The sequence below is a fragment of the Dermacentor andersoni genome, chromosome 4 (assembly GCF_023375885.2).
Source record: "Dermacentor andersoni chromosome 4, qqDerAnde1_hic_scaffold, whole genome shotgun sequence".
Taxonomy (NCBI): Eukaryota; Metazoa; Arthropoda; class Arachnida; order Ixodida; family Ixodidae; genus Dermacentor; species Dermacentor andersoni.
The window spans coordinates 80,540,842-80,559,522 of record NC_092817.1 but is presented as its reverse complement, the minus strand read 5'-3'; the positions used below and the strand labels follow the sequence as shown (position 1 = coordinate 80,559,522).

General features: G+C 43.7%; 1 protein-coding gene across 1 annotated transcript in view; it reads right to left on the bottom strand.

The window, feature by feature from the left end:
* SAK (Sak kinase) overlaps window positions 1-18,681 on the bottom strand; it is a 26,216-nt gene extending 7,535 nt beyond the window's left edge. Inside the window, exons 1-9 of the mRNA XM_050183304.2 lie at window positions 18,449-18,681; window positions 17,832-17,927; window positions 15,484-15,582; window positions 14,419-14,646; window positions 12,308-12,396; window positions 9,644-9,849; window positions 5,017-5,150; window positions 2,669-3,008; window positions 147-280 (exon numbers count right to left, since the gene is read on the bottom strand). Of these exons, the coding sequence (XP_050039261.1) occupies window positions 147-280; window positions 2,669-3,008; window positions 5,017-5,150; window positions 9,644-9,849; window positions 12,308-12,396; window positions 14,419-14,646; window positions 15,484-15,582; window positions 17,832-17,927; window positions 18,449-18,580 (1,458 nt within the window). The 5' untranslated portion in view covers window positions 18,581-18,681. The remainder of the gene's footprint in view (window positions 1-146; window positions 281-2,668; window positions 3,009-5,016; window positions 5,151-9,643; window positions 9,850-12,307; window positions 12,397-14,418; window positions 14,647-15,483; window positions 15,583-17,831; window positions 17,928-18,448) is intronic.

Genomic DNA, 18,681 nt, shown 5'->3' with positions numbered 1-18,681 from the left:
AACTTGTGTAGTAGCCCTTCAAACATACTGAAGAGAAGTTTGACCAGCAATCATGTCATTAATCAGAAGTTTAGTGTTGTGCTAAAACTCTGGTATGTTGGAAACGCAATGCCAACAGTAGGTAACGTCAGGATGAATGTACTTGCCTCACAAGTAAGCTTCCATAGGTGGGCCTGGGCAGGGGTAAGCAGGCTGGTATCTATTGGCTGGGCCAGCTGTTCTTCATGACCTGATGCATCGGTCAACTTTATTTGCTCACTACTGCGTACCACCTTCGAACCTACAAAGAATGCAGCAGTAAATTTCTTAGCAGGCTTTGAGCATTTGAAGGTACGTACAACTTTGTTATTGCATATTATTTAGAAAAATGCAAATTTCAACTTTTTCAGATATGAGTATAGTAGAATGTTGTTAATTTGAACTCCAAGGGGCCAGAAATTTATTCAAATAAAACGGAGTTTCAACTAAGGAGAGCTCCTTTAAATATGGCTCCCGATCAATTGTGCAGTACAGAGCACAAAACGCGCACGAGGCTCACATACGCACGGGGCTCTGGGCTCATGCACGGAGCACACAGTAATGTGATCAAGCGAGCACTAGGGGCCTCTTTCCTGCTCCTTTTTAAGCCAGATGGGAAAGGAAGGTGCGCACTGCTCAGCTTTCTACGGTTCAGTCTCAGCTTCCAGTGCATATTTCCTCATCAATTTTACGGCATGCAACATTACGGTAGCTGGTGACACATCGAACCTTCGCCTTTGGCTCGGGTTTGAAAAGTTCTCGATGGGAGTGAGGAATTTTGTTTGAAATAACTGTAGCACCATTTTTGGAGTTCGAATTTGCTGGAGCTTTTCTCTGTTCAAATACAATGGACTTTGCTGGGACCAACAAAGCAGTTTGAATTGTCCTTCACTTCAAATTAAGAGATTTCGGATTGTCAGGTTTGTCAGGATTGTCAGTATCGAATATCAATTAGACAAATGCAGAAGCATATATTCACAGCAGGATATAATTATTTCGGCTTAATTAGGTACCATGCCTTTAGTGACTAGTTCAAGAAAGACAGCTAACAGGGACAGAGGAACAGTTTTATCACTAATTGTTATAAAAAACTATTGCACAAATAGCCTCTAATCAAATTTAGAGCCTTGTCACAAATAAACGTTCTAAAAACATCAAACAAATGGTTGCCAAAAAAAAAGAAAAGAAACCTGAAGCTGTGGGGAAAAAAGTTGCTGAATTTATTGTGCAGAAAACGCATGAAAACTTCGTAACTAAAACATCACTGGTGAAAGCAATGCTGAAAACAAAGCTTGAATTGCCCATTTGGCACCTGTACTGCTTCAAAAACTTTAGTCGTTGTGTCACTTCTGATAATTTGCAATTACTTTTTTTAGCAGACAGAGTATGTAACTAGACTTTTACATTTGCTTCTTGCAAAATATTTGGTTAGTTTCATGTAATTAAAAGTCTTGAATAGCAGCTCCTTTTTGAATACGAATATTAATAGTTAATGTGTAATATTCGATTCATATTCGAATCCAATATTACACATTATTGCAATTAGAAACTTTGAATGTCCATCCACGCCTAATATTAATGCTTTATGACAGACTGTGAAAGGCGTGCTGGACATGTACAGCAGTTTTATTATTCGCATGTTGTGACGTTCTTGGTCGCCTTTTGCTTGAACGTATGAAGCAGCGTTCACTGCTGGTGAAAAGTGTTGTATGTTTGATTGCCAGAGACATTACTGTATATCACATGTCATTTGATAATCATGCCATTAAAAAACAAAGGGGGGGGGGGGGGGGAGAAGTCAGCAGATGGCTTTACTTAGACAATGCGAGACTCTAGTTAAAGCTGTCTTGTTTCTCAGTTTATGCTGCAATCCTGTGACAGAAAACAAAGGTCTGTCACAGGACAAAAGTTCCCAAACAGCAATGTCCTGAAGCATGCCCTTCAACACTATTACATTATCCTCCAAGGCAAAAACATGTGGGATCTCCATAACTCCACAATGACCAGGCTTCTCAGCAGTTCAAGAGGTGGAAAAGAAAAAAAGATGCATGATGACGTCTTTTTTGTGTTACTGTGCCATTCACCAAAGCTTTGTTGTGTTTAGAGCACAATCTCAACATGGTGAACAGTACGGATTATTGAACAAGCAGTATGGACAGGACTGTCCATAAAGTATGAGTATACAGCACGAGTCTTACAGTATACAAGGCAGATGACAAAAGCATGACACTGTCTAGTATAACTTGCTCGTTCAGCCGTCAAATTATAAATAGTACTCTGCTTTTGCATCATATAAATAAATAATATGTCTTTATATTTTAAGTTTTTCTTTTCAACATGCTGTTAACGGTCAACGACTTCTGTACACATCGTAGTACTGCATTGCTTTGTACTTACTGTTGTTCCCCCCCAATGTAATGCCTGCCCGGGCCTTTAGGGTATTTGAATATATGAATAAATAATCTGCGTTACAACTGTACAACTCTGAATAAAAATCAAATAACAGTCAGTGCATTCCCCCTATCTGTACCTTTTGTTTAGTTGTCCATGCTGCCTGTCATGCTAAATATAAACAATGTAGCCCAGTTTAGAACTCTCGTGCAGTACAATCTCGTCCCATAATTCTCGCTAGACTGAAGCTTCCACCTACCTGAGTAGAAACTGGCCTCAAAGTCACCGCTGCCTAAGAGGATGCACAGTGCAGTGTCAGCATAAAAGATGATCTTGGGCGTCTTCTGGCGAACCAGATCAACGAAGCGAGTCGCACAGGCATACTTGGGCCAGTATGGGCGTGGCAGGGCATCCCAGAGCAGTGGTTGGCAGTTGGTTGGAATTGGAGGCGGTGGCCCATCTGCCGGGGCACGGCCCGTGGCTGGTCGATACAGCACCACTCGACGTCCATCACCCGACACGCGCAGAACACGGCTCACGGTCATCTGGTCTGCCCTCAGGAACTCTATGCACACTTCACCATCCTCCAGGATGCTCAGCTGCAACGCGGTTGATAGCATCTCTTAAGTTTATGCCAAATAGCTGTTAATGTGCCAAACCCCTACAGGCTTAGCCATTCAAGTACACTTCAGCTGGTGCAGTTGAGGGTTACAATGGAGGACATTATTTGGGGTGTTGCGAGATGGCGCTGAAGGAAAAAGCCAGATCAGTGGAACGAAGAGCAGAGCAACTGGTGCACCGTGTTAGCGATGTTCAGGCTCAGCTCACCAGTGGGAAGTATACTTGGAGTGTACGAAAAGAATAAGTTCAGCGACACCCTCACCTATTGCCTGGATGCCACCAGTGAAAAAGGTTCTGTCGCCTGTTATTGTGGTATACTAGTACAAAGGGCCAAAACTGCACAACGTGAACATACTTCTTTAAAGAAGTACACTGACTGCTTGGGATACAAGACCTTTCTAAACTGGCTGATCTGGAAAAAATGTTTACTGCACCACTTGGAATTCAAGACAAGACCTTGAGGTGGAGCACTTTGCTAAATCATGGAAAGAAAGCAGGAAAAGCAAGTGTCAGTGTGACATCTCGAGACAGTGTTGAGGTGAAACAGACTACACCTAGCATAGACAAGAAAAATGTAAACAAAACATAGAAGGTAGGTATGCACTGGACATAGTATATCTACCAGGGGAACACTCCAGTGGAACAATCCATTGCATGAAAAGAAAAAGTGGCCGTCATCTATAACTTAAAATTTAGGGTCTCTATTAAAGGGCCCCTCACCAGGTCTGGCCATTTTGAGCTGACAAGCGCAGAGCATACACTGCGCGATAACAATCGTGTCTGCAAAGTATTGCATCGCTATGCGCCGCGGAAAGATCTCAAATTTCAATCCGAACACTGTTTCCCTCTTCACTCGTGGCCGCCACGCTCCAAGCCGAACAGTGACGTAATCGTGCCCCTGCATTTACTTAATCGTGTCCGTGGTGTGACGTCGCTCGTGGTACAGGTGACTTCAAGAACTATTCAAGACTACATCTGTTTTCTGTGCGATCTGCTGCTTGAATTTATGAATTGAAGTTTAGAGAAATAATAAAGCACACAAATGGAATGTCTGCGTGTTTTTTGTTTTACTTCGCACCGGAGCAAGAGAGATGTACTTCTGCTTCGTCTGTTTGTTCCCACGGTCGTGCAGTCACGTGCGCAGGTACCGAAACTATGCCATTTTCTACCGTGTTCCAGTGCGTGATCACGCTCTGCTGTCCACTTGTTCTGCCTCAGTATTCGTGTAGCACTGAATTATACCGCTTGTCATGTTTCCTTGTGCACAGCGCGCAAAATCGTGCGCTGTGCGAACGAGACAACAGCTCGCGTGCGACACCATCTGCAAAAGTGTGGAGCGCCGAAAAAAAAAGAAGCGAGGGAAAAAGACGGGGCCTGTGACGCATGCGTCATGCGATCCTCGAGGTCCGGTATGGGAGAATGCAGGGAAGGAATTTCGCTTGCGGAGGCTAGACGGGGCAAGTGGAGAGGGAGTCTCACTATGCAGTGGAGCCCGCCTGCTGCAATCATGGGTTCGCAGCACTGAAATATTTCTATCTCGGCTATTAACGAGCCGACTTGAAAAATTTTTGCGGCAGAATGCTCCCTAGAGGAGATGCAACAACTTCCAGCATATAACCAAAATTTGATATGGGGCCTGGTGAGGGGCCCTTTAAAAAAATGCACTCTCTAAGCAGGGACTAAAGGGATGCCTTTTAAGAGCCCAGAAACCTTTCTTGAATACTTCACCTAAAGTGTTGCACGCATCAGATGTCGAGTAATTTGAAATTTTCGCAGGTAATTGCACAAACATAACACTTAAAGTTAACGTAATTTGGACTTTAAAAATATATATTGTACTGCTATTAAGAAGAATATAGTCAATGTCATGCTACTTTATTGAGGGTTTGTTTTTATGCAATCCAAAGCAGCACTGATATTAAGCCACAGGAAATATACAACTATAAGATAAAATTGAGAGATCGAGAGAGAGAGAGCAATCCTCACTCGCATGTTCCGTGCCCAAAGACGGGCTGGCCGAAGGCCTGCTGTGCTCAGTGGCTTCTTGGGTGGCTCCACTTTAGAAGAAAGCGGCCGCAGAGGTTGGCCAGGTTGTAGCATGAATGCCTGCTCTGGAATGGCTAGAAGGGAAAGAAAAAAGGTAGATGAACATTATAACACTGGGTGTATTATTGCAAAAGAGAACTTAAACATACAACATTGTATGATAATGCTCTTTACACCAAGAGCAACAAACATAAACCCAAGCTCGTAGCATAAAAATGTAGACAAAGGACAAAAATATTTCTCATAGCTCTCTCTTAAAGGCCAACTGCAACAAAATGTAGGACCACATAAAAGGCTTACATTCATATAGTGTAGATACAGAGCAGCCTCTATAAAAAGTTTTACCTTTGAAAAACGAGTGCGAAAGGCTTGTTTGATACTGGAACTGTGTGTGTGTGCGTGCGTACACATGTGTGTGTGTGTCAACAAAGTGCCTTCGGCTAGACAAGATAAAATTTATTTTTGCCCCAAAGTTTGTTTGTAAGGTAATAACGTGAAGTCAATTGGCAGGGTGTAACGAGCGCCTCAATGGAATTTTCTAACTATGGGACGCTTTTGGTGCCCATGTTTCTTATTTCTGACACATCATTAATGAAACTAACATACACTTTCACCGTTTTAAGCCTTTTACGTTTTTTGGCAGAACAACTTCTGTATTCGGGAAGATTTTAGCGGAAGACACAAGGCATTCACCGACTTAAATGAGGGCTACAAAAGCGATGTACAGCGGAATATTTTCTTTGCAGCGCTAATTAAACTATTGGCACCTCTGCCACTAGAACATTCCAAAAACAAAAGCATCCCATTGCCTTCTTATCCTCGTCTGTGGTGGTGTAGGTGGTGGTGGTAGCGGCGGCGGTGTGTGTGTAAAAATAAGAACGCTTCTGTTAACCATTTGGCAGAAGTGACACGTAACTTGGACCTCGTGACTCGTTGGTGTGACCTCTGAGATAAGGCACCACCTGCAGCTGCCCGTCGCGTACTACAAAATCTCAAAGGTTATGTGCTAGGACTTACGCTGACTGCCGGGTGCACGCATCATCTGCTTAGGTGCTTAAGTGATTAAATGGCAGCTTATAAGAAAATTAGACAATTACCGGCTTTGCCAAAATTGCTTTAGTATAGTATGTACTACCCATTTATTACCAGTTTAGCCAAAGCCGAATTTCATTGTAGTTGGCCTTTAATCTATGTGGCTTTTCAGGATACATAAACAACTTTATAGCTGCAAAAGAAAGAAAGACATTATTCCGATACCTAGTATGCGTAATAAGCATGGGTTATTAAGAAGAAAGAAAAGGAGTGATGCATGGCATGAAGAATAAACCCAGAAAAGGGGAAAAGAAGATGATATGTGTCACACGAGGAAAAGAGCAACAAAATGGAAAAGGCAAAGGTTATGGGAGGCATGACAACAGAAGCAAGAAAGTGAGAAAAAGAAGAGGCTGCTGAGCTGGCGTGAAAGAAAGCTGACGTGGTGCTGGAAAGGTGAAGACTCAGCTCCTCAGTTGTGCTCTGGGGACGTCTTGAAGGAGTCGTGGCCTGTGCCGAGTGCGAATTTCTACAGGCTGTGCACCAGCAAGACGTCCACATGCTGACCTGCAGCTCCAGCACCGTGACAGCACGGTCATCAGCAGCAACAGAGCCTGATGACCTGACTCGTCACCCACAACTTAGTCGTGCACTGCGGAGGCGCATACCATGAAGCCTACCATCTACTAGCAGGCAGTCAACGATGTCCTGTGCTATGTCGACTACCAATGCCCGCCATCAAAATGACGTGTTACGGTTAAAGAATGTTTTTCAACCGTACATATGTCAGCTGTTGTGAACTGTGTTCTGTGCATTTAGGGTGGCTTTCGTGTGTAGTTTGGAATTTGTAGCCTTCTGTTGCTGCTTACTATTTGTTATTATTGCCTACTACAGCAAAACCTCATTAACATGTAACCGCTTAATAAGTAATTCTGGTTTAAATACAGTGATGATGAATCCCCCGTCCTGCCGCCATTGAACCTAATCTTCAATGGTGGCAGGACTGTTTAAGCCACAGTCACTTAATGCATGCAAAACGGTTAGTGCGTAGTATTTACATGACTTTTTTGCTTGCAGAAGCGTGGAATCGGTGAAACGTCTTGCACACTGACCAAAGACAGTGAAATTACGGTGCATTGACCTTTTCTGGACTGCAGTTACCGCTGATAGTGACATCAGAACATTGTTGCCATGATGTGTTTCCTGCTCCCATAGCTTCTAGATCTTCCACGTCGTCGTCATCCATGATGATGTGGATGATGGCCCTTCAGTATCAAATGTGGCTACTGTGTTGACCGTCATGAGGAAGGAAGGAAAAAGTGGAGAAGGAAAGGCAGGGAGGTTAACCAGTTTAGCTTAACCGGTTTGCTACCCTACACATGGGAGCGGGATGAGGGGATGAAAGATGGGGAGAAGAGATAGAGAGCACGTAACATGGCACACACATCGTTAGTTACAGTCTGTCACTCGTTTGTGGTACGTGACATCACTGTCACAGCCGCTTTTCCAAGCCCGTCTCCTTCATAAACTGAAGTAGTCCCTTCGTCGCCTTCAGCTGCGATGTCTTCTGTCGGCGATATGTGAAAATAGTTGCAACTGACAATGGTCTATTGTCAAGGTGCGCTAGAACGGACGCCAGGGACTGTCTCTGAACATTATATTCAGGACAATCGCACAGAATGTGTTCCAGCATCTCCTCGCAAAGACAGGCATTGCAGAGAGCATTGTCAGCCATTCCAATGCGAAATGAGTAAGATTTCGTGAAGGCCACCCCTAGCCATAAGCGATAAAGCAGGGTGGCCTCAGTTCGGCGGAGTCCAGTTGGCATACAGAGGTACATCAAGGAGGGCAGGTCGTATTGATGATTGCTCCGGTTGGCCTGGCTTCTTGGTGCGCGCCATAGAGAGAGCGTGATCTCCCGTGCAAGCACTCGAAGTCTGCTGGCTGCGTCGGACCGTGAAAGTGGTATAGCCTCTTCATGTGTGTCTTCAAGAGCTGTACGAGCGGCTTTCATTTCCTATGACGCCGCAGTGACTTGGCAGCCACTGAAATGTCACGTGATGTCCTTTCTCATGTGATGTATGGAGTAGGCATCTAATATCGAGCACAAGCTGTTCGAATGGCCCGCGACTGATAGCACAGATTGTAGGGCTGCCTTTGAGTCACTGAAAATTGACCATTGTCGAGGTGGCTCCCGATTTACGAAACAAAGTGCAGCGCGAAGAGCAGCTAGCTCCGCAGACGTCGATGTCGTTGGGTGGTCAGTCCTAAAGCTGATGGTAATACCTCTTGCTGGGACGACCACAGCACCGGACGAACACTGGATGTTTGTGGAACCATCAGTATAAATATATGCACTGTCCGCGTACCTCTCGTGCAGAAAAAGCAGAGACAGTTGTTTCAGCACAGGCGATGACAGCTCAGACTTTTTCCCGATTCCTGATACGCTGATGGACTGTGGGGCTGACAAGACACCAAGGGAGTATCGATGGTTTAGATGCAGCGGTGAAGGCCGAGGGAAGTTTGTAGTTGTACTTGACGATAGTTTTAGAGAATGATGCTTGGTGCCTGTCTGAAGGTAGTGTTGCAAGGTGGTGATAGGGGGCACGTGCAAAATGTCTGATGTGAGTTCGCATTGGATGGTCCCGAGCAATCGCAATAGTTGTCTCTGTTGACGTGCATCTGGGCAAACCAAGGCAAACTCTGAGTGCTTGAGCTTGTGCTGCCTGCAGAACACGAATATTTGTCTTGCAGGTGTTGTTCAGTACAGTTAGACTATATATTAAAAAACCGAGAAAGAGAGCTCTGTAGAGTTTCAGCATTGCGTCTACTGACATCCCCCACGTCTCTCCTGTCAAGTATTTAAACAACTGGGAAGTTGCTGTCAGGCGCCGTTTCATGTAGGCCACGTGCGGGCTCCTACAGAGGCCTCGGTCAATAATTACACCAAGAAATCTGTGGGTTCTCACATGAAATGGTCTGCCCATTGATTGAGATGACATAAAGCGTCATTGGTTTGTGAGTAAACACAAACCAATGATGTCATGAGGGTGTTTACAGAGACGTGGGGCCTGATAAAGAAACTAGCTCGCAGCCTTGCCGAGTTTGAGGATGCCATCGTGCCTGCAAGGCATGATGGCAGATAAACCAAAATAGGTTATTCAATATCAAAGATTTGTTAATGTTTACAAGCTACCTAACTCCTCTCAAAGAATCTATCTGTATCATAAATGGAGTCAAAACTTCAGTCCCAAGCATGTGACAAACATGTGCCCATAATAAATATATGATAAAATCTAGGCATTTTTTTTGTCAGATGTGGCTTGATTTTAACAAGCTTTGACTGTATTCCTGCACCTTGGCTGCTGTTGCGCTTTCTTCCACTCACTGTGGGGCAGTGTCATGACAGAATTGTACTATATTTCTATCAGACCAACCTTAGCAGCAGTCAAATAACCGGTAAGGCCTTGCGCAAAAAAAGAGTGTAAGATGGCACTTTGTGTCCTTCCTGACTCGGCAGTTGTGCATCACGTACATCGCAGGGGTATCCTGCGCTGAGGGTTCCTCTGCAGGAGCTGGCAGAGCAGGTGCCTTGCTGCTGGGGACAAGGCGCTGGGCAGCTCGAGGGAACAGGCTGCCCAGTTGTGGGGCGGGGCTCGACCCAGCAGGAACGTGTGCAGCATCACGCCCAGGCTCCACACATCTGCCTCCAAGCCGTGTGGACTCTGGGCTGCCACCTCACTGTCGGCAGGCAGAGAGAATGTCGGTTAAAGCCAGAGAGGAGGAACACATACAAGCTCCTTGTGCACTGACATGGCCAAGATGTAGCCAAACATCAATTCATTTGAACTAGAGATGTTCCAATAGTGAAGTTCCCGAATCAAATCATACACGGATATTAAAGAAAAATGACCTCTGAATACTGAATCGAATACCGAATACTTTCTCATTTCTAAACAAAGTAAGATGTCTTAGATTTCGGTTAATCGACTCCGGTTAATATGAGATCCCGGCCAAAGGTCCTGGTCAGTGCCCGTGCATTTTTATGGGCTGGAACTTTTGTTATTTCAATCTTAAGATTGGCCTTTGCAGATAATTAGAACTTGACCAGTCAGAATGTACATGCCTGATCCCAATAGTGACCCCAATAGTGAGCCATTTACTAGCAGAATATGCCTCGGCAGAGCTTAGGGAACAGTGAATGCATAGAAAACACACCACCTCCTGGCAAAAACGCTTATTGTTGGCCTGCCCTAGAAAGATTTTCAAGTAATAACGGTAGCTTCCTATGTCTGACTGTTGTACTTACGCGATTCTAATGCGCACTTTTCCTCTTTAATTTTTTTTTCTGCCATGAAAATTGGTCTGCGAATTGCTTCCGCGATCGCGGTGCAATTGGTTACGGAACTAAAACCGTGTACACGGCGTTCCTATGCTTTACCGCATAGCACTGCTGTATTGAGGCGAAGCTGACTTTAAAAACGGGACGCTATTGTGCAACACATATTAGACCCTTGCCAATTTTTCTTGCTTGGAAAACAGGTTTACGTTAGATTTATACTTTGTATAGGAGATTTAAGGGCATTTCTACATTAATTTTCCACTTTGTATACACACAGAAAGTGAGCGCGCATTCGATTCGGGGGCGTTGTGGAATCGGGCAAGTACTGCCAATATGAACCAGTGATGTGTTCTGGCGTTTTTCTGCATCTTGTTTAATTTGACCCGCCAGATGAATACATCAGTTTCGTTGATTCGGTCAGGGTCGAATTAACGGAAGTCGGCTGTGTGCAGTTTGCCTGACGTACGTTTCATTAAAAACAAGGCTTATTCACACCAAATTAAATGAATATTTCATTGAGCATGCTTCTGGACAGCCCATCACAGTTTCGCCCCGGCATCGGGGCGCAACTATGGGCTGTCCAGAGGGCCCACGATGCGGCGGTCGGGCAAGGCCTGACTGTCCCAACGTGGGAGCGGCCTGCAGCGCGCTGAGTCGCGTACCTCAGGACCTTATTAAAGTTTTGCATCCATCCATCCATCCATTGAGCCTCAGGACCTTATTAAAGTTTTGCATCCATCCATCCATCCATTGAGCATCACATGGATGTTCAAGGGCGCAGTCAAAAAGCCTATACAAGGGCTTATCTAAGGGTCTGAATATTGGTATAGAACTACTACTAAGCCATGAATGGCAGCTTACTGTTATCCTTAAAAAATAAGTACTGTTTAATCAATGCAACCTACCAGTGCTAACAGGTTTCTAAGGAAATTTGAGAATCTAAGGACGCCCACACAATGAGCAATGGAACGCAATATGTAATGTTAATATGCAGGAGGAGGGCAGTATGTATTAGAGAGCAAACGAGTGCAGCTGATATTCTAGTTAAGATTAAGAGGAAGAAACGAAGTCGGGCACGCAACATTAATGTTCTAGAGCAGATAACGGGTCATCTACTAGTGTAACACAATAGATGCTAAGGGAATGGAAACACAATCAAGGATGGCATAGAATTAGGTGGTGTGATGATTAGCAAGAAATCTCCAGACATCAGATGGAGAAGGTTGGCGCAAGTCATCGGGAGTGGCTGTGAGAGGCCTTTTCCCTGCAGCGGACATGACATAGGCACTTGATAACAAAGTTACATTCATAGCAAAATTTTATGTCCTTCATTCACTGTAATACGAACAATAATCGGCGCTGGAAACTGCTTCCACTGACAGGCAGCATGATGCCTCATCCATTCTTTGTTTAGAGACAGTTTCATGCCACAAAAGGCTTAGCCTTTGCTCGAGATCCTGCCAATGGTGCGGGCACATGGCGAGACGTTTTTTTTGCACTTCTTGATCCAAACATTTAGATGATTGCATTAGTTAATCTCTTGTAAGCATTTTGACATGCTACTGGTAGTTCGCATGTACTAAGCTGTGTCTGATAAAAATTTGGTTTGGAACAGTCACTGTCACATCAGCACTGCATTATCAGTTTCATTATAGCAGTGGAACACTCAATGAAATAAAGTGTGGTCAACGAAATGTTATATATATATATTGAACATTGTCTTTTTGCACGTAGCAATTTGTTATGTCAAGGTTTAATTGATAGCAAACACAGCAAAATTAGAAGAAAGACACAAAGACAAAGGTTCAGTCTTCTGCAGTGCTAGTAGCACAATAAGTTTTGCGGTCTGTCACTTACGGCGACATGAAGTTTGGCGTGCCACAGAGAGTAGTGTGCCGTTCCCAAGGATTCTTCAACTGGGTGGCCAGCCCAAAGTCACCGATTTTCTGAGGAAGACCAAAGTGGGAATACCAAAAGTTCACATTAATACACAACTAGTACAGTAAGTTCTTGGAAAACTCATTGGATTAACAAGTTAATCTAGCAGTTTCACCACAGAAACATAAGAGCAGCAAGCAATGACATGCACTACAGTGTGGAAGTTACATTATGTCACTGTGTCATGATTGCACACATAATAACAAACCAGGTAGCCACAAGGACAGAAAAAAACCATAGGTTGCCTGCACTGACCTGTGTGCGAAATGCTCTGCTGGAGCACTTATGCTATCCACTTACAGAATTGACGTGATAAGGTTTTGTTCCCACCACCATTTGAAAAATGAAAATGCAGCTTGAATGCGTCTCTACTTTCAGCACTCTAGACGTGCAGTGACCTACGTTATTATTCTACAAAATTTAAGAACTCTAGCACTTACAGCTGCTTAGCTACCAATCAAATTCTGCAACAAGGTTGCCCTTTGGTTCACATTGTCCAACAAAGCACTTGGCATTGTTGTTTGCCCAGTTAACTTGGACTTACTATTTGGGTACAGGTAGTGAGGCCAGTCCACATCTGTACAGCAGCTCACTTACGCAATGGTGAATTGCTGACTTCCCCCTTCCCACCCTTTTATCAGTGTTTCATTAAAGGATGAGAAAAAAAAAAACTTTTTGCAAAATTTAACATTTTAGTAATAACCAAGCAGTGGTAAGTGCTAAATATCCTTTTAAATGTAGCAAGAATGAAACAGGTGTCTACTACGTTGGCATTTTCGAGTTTCCTGATTCATCCACGTTTTCTATGGCTGTTTCTGTGAAAATTCCCTGGCATATGATACTGAAGGATCAGGTAACAAGTAAAAATGATTTATAGCTTGCCAAGTTATTATGCCAGCCCATAATTATCAACAGGAGCTACGAGTCAGCTGTAAATCACGTAGGATGCAGTAGCAGATTTAATTGAATAATGTGCTTCACGATATTCAAACGGCCCGACCAGGCTCACACTCACAAAACCAACAAAAGACATCATTATTTGTAGATTGAGTGGGGTATTTTATTCCGCTAAGCACCACCAGCTTTGCCGTACCACTAACTTCACCATACCACTGTAGGGGCAAATTTCCATGATTCAAAACAGGAGGGAGGGGGGGGGGGGGGGAGGGGTTAGATTCCTTGCTTTTTTTCCCTGTATTTTTCAGAGCTGGCAAATTCCCTTAAAATTTCAGGTTTACGCTGATGCCAGAAGCCCTGTACAAATGCAGGTCACAGCACACTTGTAACATTGACCTAGTTGTCCTGTTCCCTTCTTGTGCCATCTCGTTAGTGTTAAATTATGCTGCTTTCCAGGAAAGCTGTCAAGAGTGTGAATGTGAACCTATCAGCTTAAAGACAGCTCTTTGAAGCATAATCGACAAAGTATTGAACTAATAGGGCAATGAGAATATTACTGTAGTCATGTCTGCAAGGTCAAATTTGATAACATACATAAGCAGTACTCTTACATCATTTCTACTGCAAACATACATTTGCAGTACTGAGCACTGGCACCTGACAAACTGGCTGCTCCATGTTTTTCTGTGCAGTGTCTTTCATGTAACTAGAATCAAGCTTTATAATTTGAGAGCACGCTTGAATAACGCTACATTTGGAGCCCACAAATTCACAGTCATGTTATTTTTATTTGCATGCTTCACAAGCTTTCTTCAAAGTCTACAAAATAATAGACAGCATAAAAGGCAACTTCATAAAAACGACTGCAATGAGCATTTCCTAACATGCAATACAACACTTTCAATTACAATTTATGCCCTAGACAAAATGCCTAAATATGTGCACACTTGACCTTAATTAGTCAATGAAGTGCACTGCAATGCTATAATGAATATCTGAAGACTCCAGTGGTCACGTCCCTCTACAATGTTTAATGTTTTGTCCTAGTTACATCAAATACCCTGATTTCCATCACTGAGGCAGTCACTCCAAAAAATTTCCAGCAGGCAGGTTGATGCTTCTCTCAGTCTTACCACATCAAGGTTCTGAGTGAGAAGGAGGTTGGAGAGGCTCAAATCTCGGTGAAGGATGTTGTGAGAGTGAAGGTAGAGGAGGCCCGAGACCACCTGGGCCAATACATGACAGGCCTCGGGTTCGCTGAGAGGGCCTTTGCGTGACTTCAGGTAGCTCTGTAGCTCTCCACCTGGGCAGTACTCCACCACAAGATACACGTACTGGCGGTCCTCGAAGTAATTGTACAGCTGAAACAAAATTGCAAGAGTATACGTTGCCTTGGTGTCATTGTTACCGGACACTTCCTGCTACTGTGCCATTGTAAGTACAATATTTATTCGTGCAAAGTCTCCAAGCCCAACTGTGGCTCCTGGAAACAAAGTTTCACCAAAAGAAATTTCCTTTATGTGCAATTGCACGTGGGAATGCTGTAGTAAGCTTGATGCAAATTTAGTAAGCTTGAGTTCAGGGATGGCAATAGAGAATCATAAGTATAAGTTTTCCCATTGAGCAATCAATGGTTGCATGTTCTGCATAGCAGTCATGACATATTATGTGGTGCCAGAATGTAACTATACACCCATACCCTGTCAAAATTTCACAAAAATTGCAAAATTTCTGAGGGTCTTTCACAAGTAAATATGGTACCATACCACTGTGTGGACATTCTGTACTCTGCCAAACTCTACACACAGCGGAGGACCCAGTAGACCTACCAGATTTTTGCCGCAACTCATTCACAAAGAAATGTAAACTTCATCTTGCACAACATGAACTTTTTTTCTTCACTTCGTAATAAATAAATATTCCCTCACCTGCATGTGGGCTTACTTAACTTATTCAAGATATGATTTCTTTTCTGTGGAGGTGGGGACCTGCCAGCAAGAGAGTTCTATGGAGAAGTTGAGGTCCATGTAGCTGTCCCAGCAGGACGGCTACATGTTTGACAACCTCAGTGTAGTTCCCTTAGTATCTTTCACCATCAAAAAACAATAATATTCAGTTTCCTTTTTTTAATAAACACATGCACATGAAGGAGTTAAGTGCTTACACACAGTGCGGTGTGTAGTGTCTTTGCATCTCACCTCAACAACAGCCGGGTGTTTCAGCCTGGAATGGATGGCAACTTCTTGCTGAACTCTGGTGCTGCTCACACCAGTGCGCCTGAGAACACTTTTATCCACCTTGCAAAAGAATAACAGGATATTTAGCTACTTCATTTTAGGGATGTGCAAATGTTTGAAACTTTCAAATAATGCATTGGATATTGTCCTATTCAATTTAGTCCTCGAATAGAATAGTCACTGTTTGATTAGGTCCTGGAATAACATAGTCACTATTTGAATGTTCAAATATTAAAAAAATAATTTTCAGATACTTTCCAATGTTGACTGTACATGATCATGCATGAAATTGAAGCAGAAATGTGATAAAATTTATTTCATACAGAGTGAACATAACAGTGGACAGCAAGCTGTGTCACTAACACAGCCAGACTTTTCCAGCTAAAGACAATCGCTTGCAATAAAATGTTGTTTAAACATGTCATTCTGCAATAATTATTGTTGGGTACAATTTATAGATGCAGCATCTGGGTCCTGTTATCGGATTAAATATGAATATGTTTCATTGTAACATATTTTATGCAATAGTGGCACCATCTGCCGCAGCAATTTGAACTTGAGAAAAAGCACTTTCTTGCGCTCTGCCATTGCCGCAGATGGCACACATTTCTTATTTGGTTGCGAAGGCACACACAGGAATTAAGTTGCCATCAAGGCTGCCATCTAAACTTTATATGATAATGCTTGACCATGCATGCACCAAGAGCCCTGAGTTTATGAACAGACTGCTTAGTTAGCCCATTCGCTTCCACAGCCGACAATCCACCGGTCGCGGCGACCAAGGCCAAACTCAGAGTGGCTGGCAAATCACTGGCCGCTCAAAGAATGGCTGTTTCTGGATTTTTTTCACAGATGGCAGTACATTGCAGGTTATTTTCTAGTTGTTTCAGGTTTCACACACTAGTTGGACATATTTGTCTACACTTTCCGGAGAAGTTGTTCATAAAAGAGTGGAAAGCTGCATGATCGCCAGACTCCACTCTGTTGTTGTAGCCGTTGCAACAAGAGTACCAGGCTCGAAAAAGGCGCACAAGCTTCCGGGTGGGTTCATTTTTTTCAGCACGATGCTGTGCTTAGTTTTCGAAGGCCAAGTTCAAAAGTCCAAAAGGCGTTCCAAGTTCAAAAGTTCAAAACTCCAAAAATGCTCAGACAGCTCAAGCAGCCTAACCTTGTAAACCAGGGTCGAGCAGGCCCTTCTGAAACCAGGTGTGCTATCATTCCATATGTTCACGGCATATCTCACAATCTGAAAAAAGTAGGTAAACGAGCTGGTGTTCGGGTTTTATTTTCTGCTCCGAAATGTCTTGGTTTGATGTGTGCCAAGGTTAACGCAGGACATCGGGAAAATAAACAGGTGCACAAAAAAAACATGGGCAGAAACATGTCGGATGTGTAAAGAAGTTTATTCGTTTCCCTTGTCGTGTGGTTCATCATATGTAGGCCAAACGGGCAGATGTCTGAATGACAGATTGCATGAGCATCAATATAAGATGAAAAACCAGCTCTCCGGTCATATAAGTGCGCATTGTAAGGCTCACAAGTGCATTCCAGATTTTGATAGAACCTGTGTTTTGAACAGAGCTGATGATCAACTGACAAGGGAGCTATTGGAAGCGCTTGAGATCAAGAAGCGTGGTGATGATTGTATCAGTGAAGCCTCAGTTTCTCTTTCGACAAAGGAACTAGGAACTGGGGTATCTTGGGAGCGACACTTAGAAGTTATTCTGTACTGTGGTTTCCTTGTGCAACGCAGATGACGCCCTGTTTCTTGTTGTTTTGATCCTTGACAGCAGCTATATATTCCTAGGTCAAGAAATAAAACAATCAGTTGTTAGTGCGCCTACGTGGTTGTCTTGTGTCTCCATCCTTCGTCTGTTGTTTTATTTGGCGCCTTCTTTGTAATCATGTATAACCAACTGGCCCACCAGCACGTGCTAAAAGATGTAAAGTTGGGCAAGCTATGTAATTCATACAACAGGTGGCCAGTGTTCTATTAGAGAAGCAGTACAGCTACCAGGGTTAGAAAGTTACAGGCAGAGCGCAAGTTCAGTTGGCACAGGGCAGGAGTACTCGGATATATCATCAGGGACATATGCCTTTGTTCTGCAGTGGTTGTAAATTGTGCTGCTGTTGATAATCAAAAAGCACTCAAAGCCATTGTGCAGACTACGATCACAAAATTATCCGGGTGTACTGGTGTTCACTGGCTCGGTGACACACACACACACACACGCACACACAAGAAGAAAAGACGGTGATCAGCGATTATTGAAAATGATAATGACAGCCGGAACATCACTTAAACTCACCATTTTTATCGCTACTTCGAGTCCGTTTAGTCTCGACCTGGCGCGGTACACCTCAGCGAATCCGCCCTTCCCGAGGAAGTTGAACACTTCGTAATCCTGCAGAGAACGGAAAGATGAAAGTGAATGAATGTGTACACTTAAAATTGATGTGGCCAAGTGATTGACAGACTGCTAACTCGAAGCGCATTTAAAGGATACCCGCAGTTTGATCGATGCCATTCTGCACTCTCTAGAAACAGTGAAAAGTGTGGTGTCGGACTCGGAGACACGGGGCTCTTCATATGTCGACCTGCCAGCAAACAGGACGCATCAAACGCCGATCGTGAAGCAACGCCGTTCCTTATTGAGCTACAAAATGGGTACATGTAAGGATACCATCAAGGGTCACTAATGGATAACGGATGCATTGACACAAACCGACGACACTTTACTCAACATACACGACGAAGTTTGGAGGCATGGCACGCGTGGGTGCTGAAGCAATTAGCGCGGTCCAGATACTCCGCATGCGTTCAAGACTTTCAAGCATAGATTAAGATTGCTACAAACCGTCTTGCTGTTGTAAGCGATGCAAAGCCATATTTTGTGTTCTAAATAGTTTCTAGAAAATTGCTTGCCTGTATGGAGTCCCCAAGCTTGGCTGAGCTGTCCGTTGACACGACCATTTCCCATCGAACGTAGTCTAACACTGTTGTCACGGGTGGTTGGCACAAATCGTGCGAACGTCCATTGCCGCTCGTTGGAAACATTCGACCATATCAGCTCTTATCACCGCTTTATTTTCATAACAGGCGTAAATGATTCCGTTTTGTAGATTCAAACTTGCAGCGCCAAACCCAAACAACGCGTG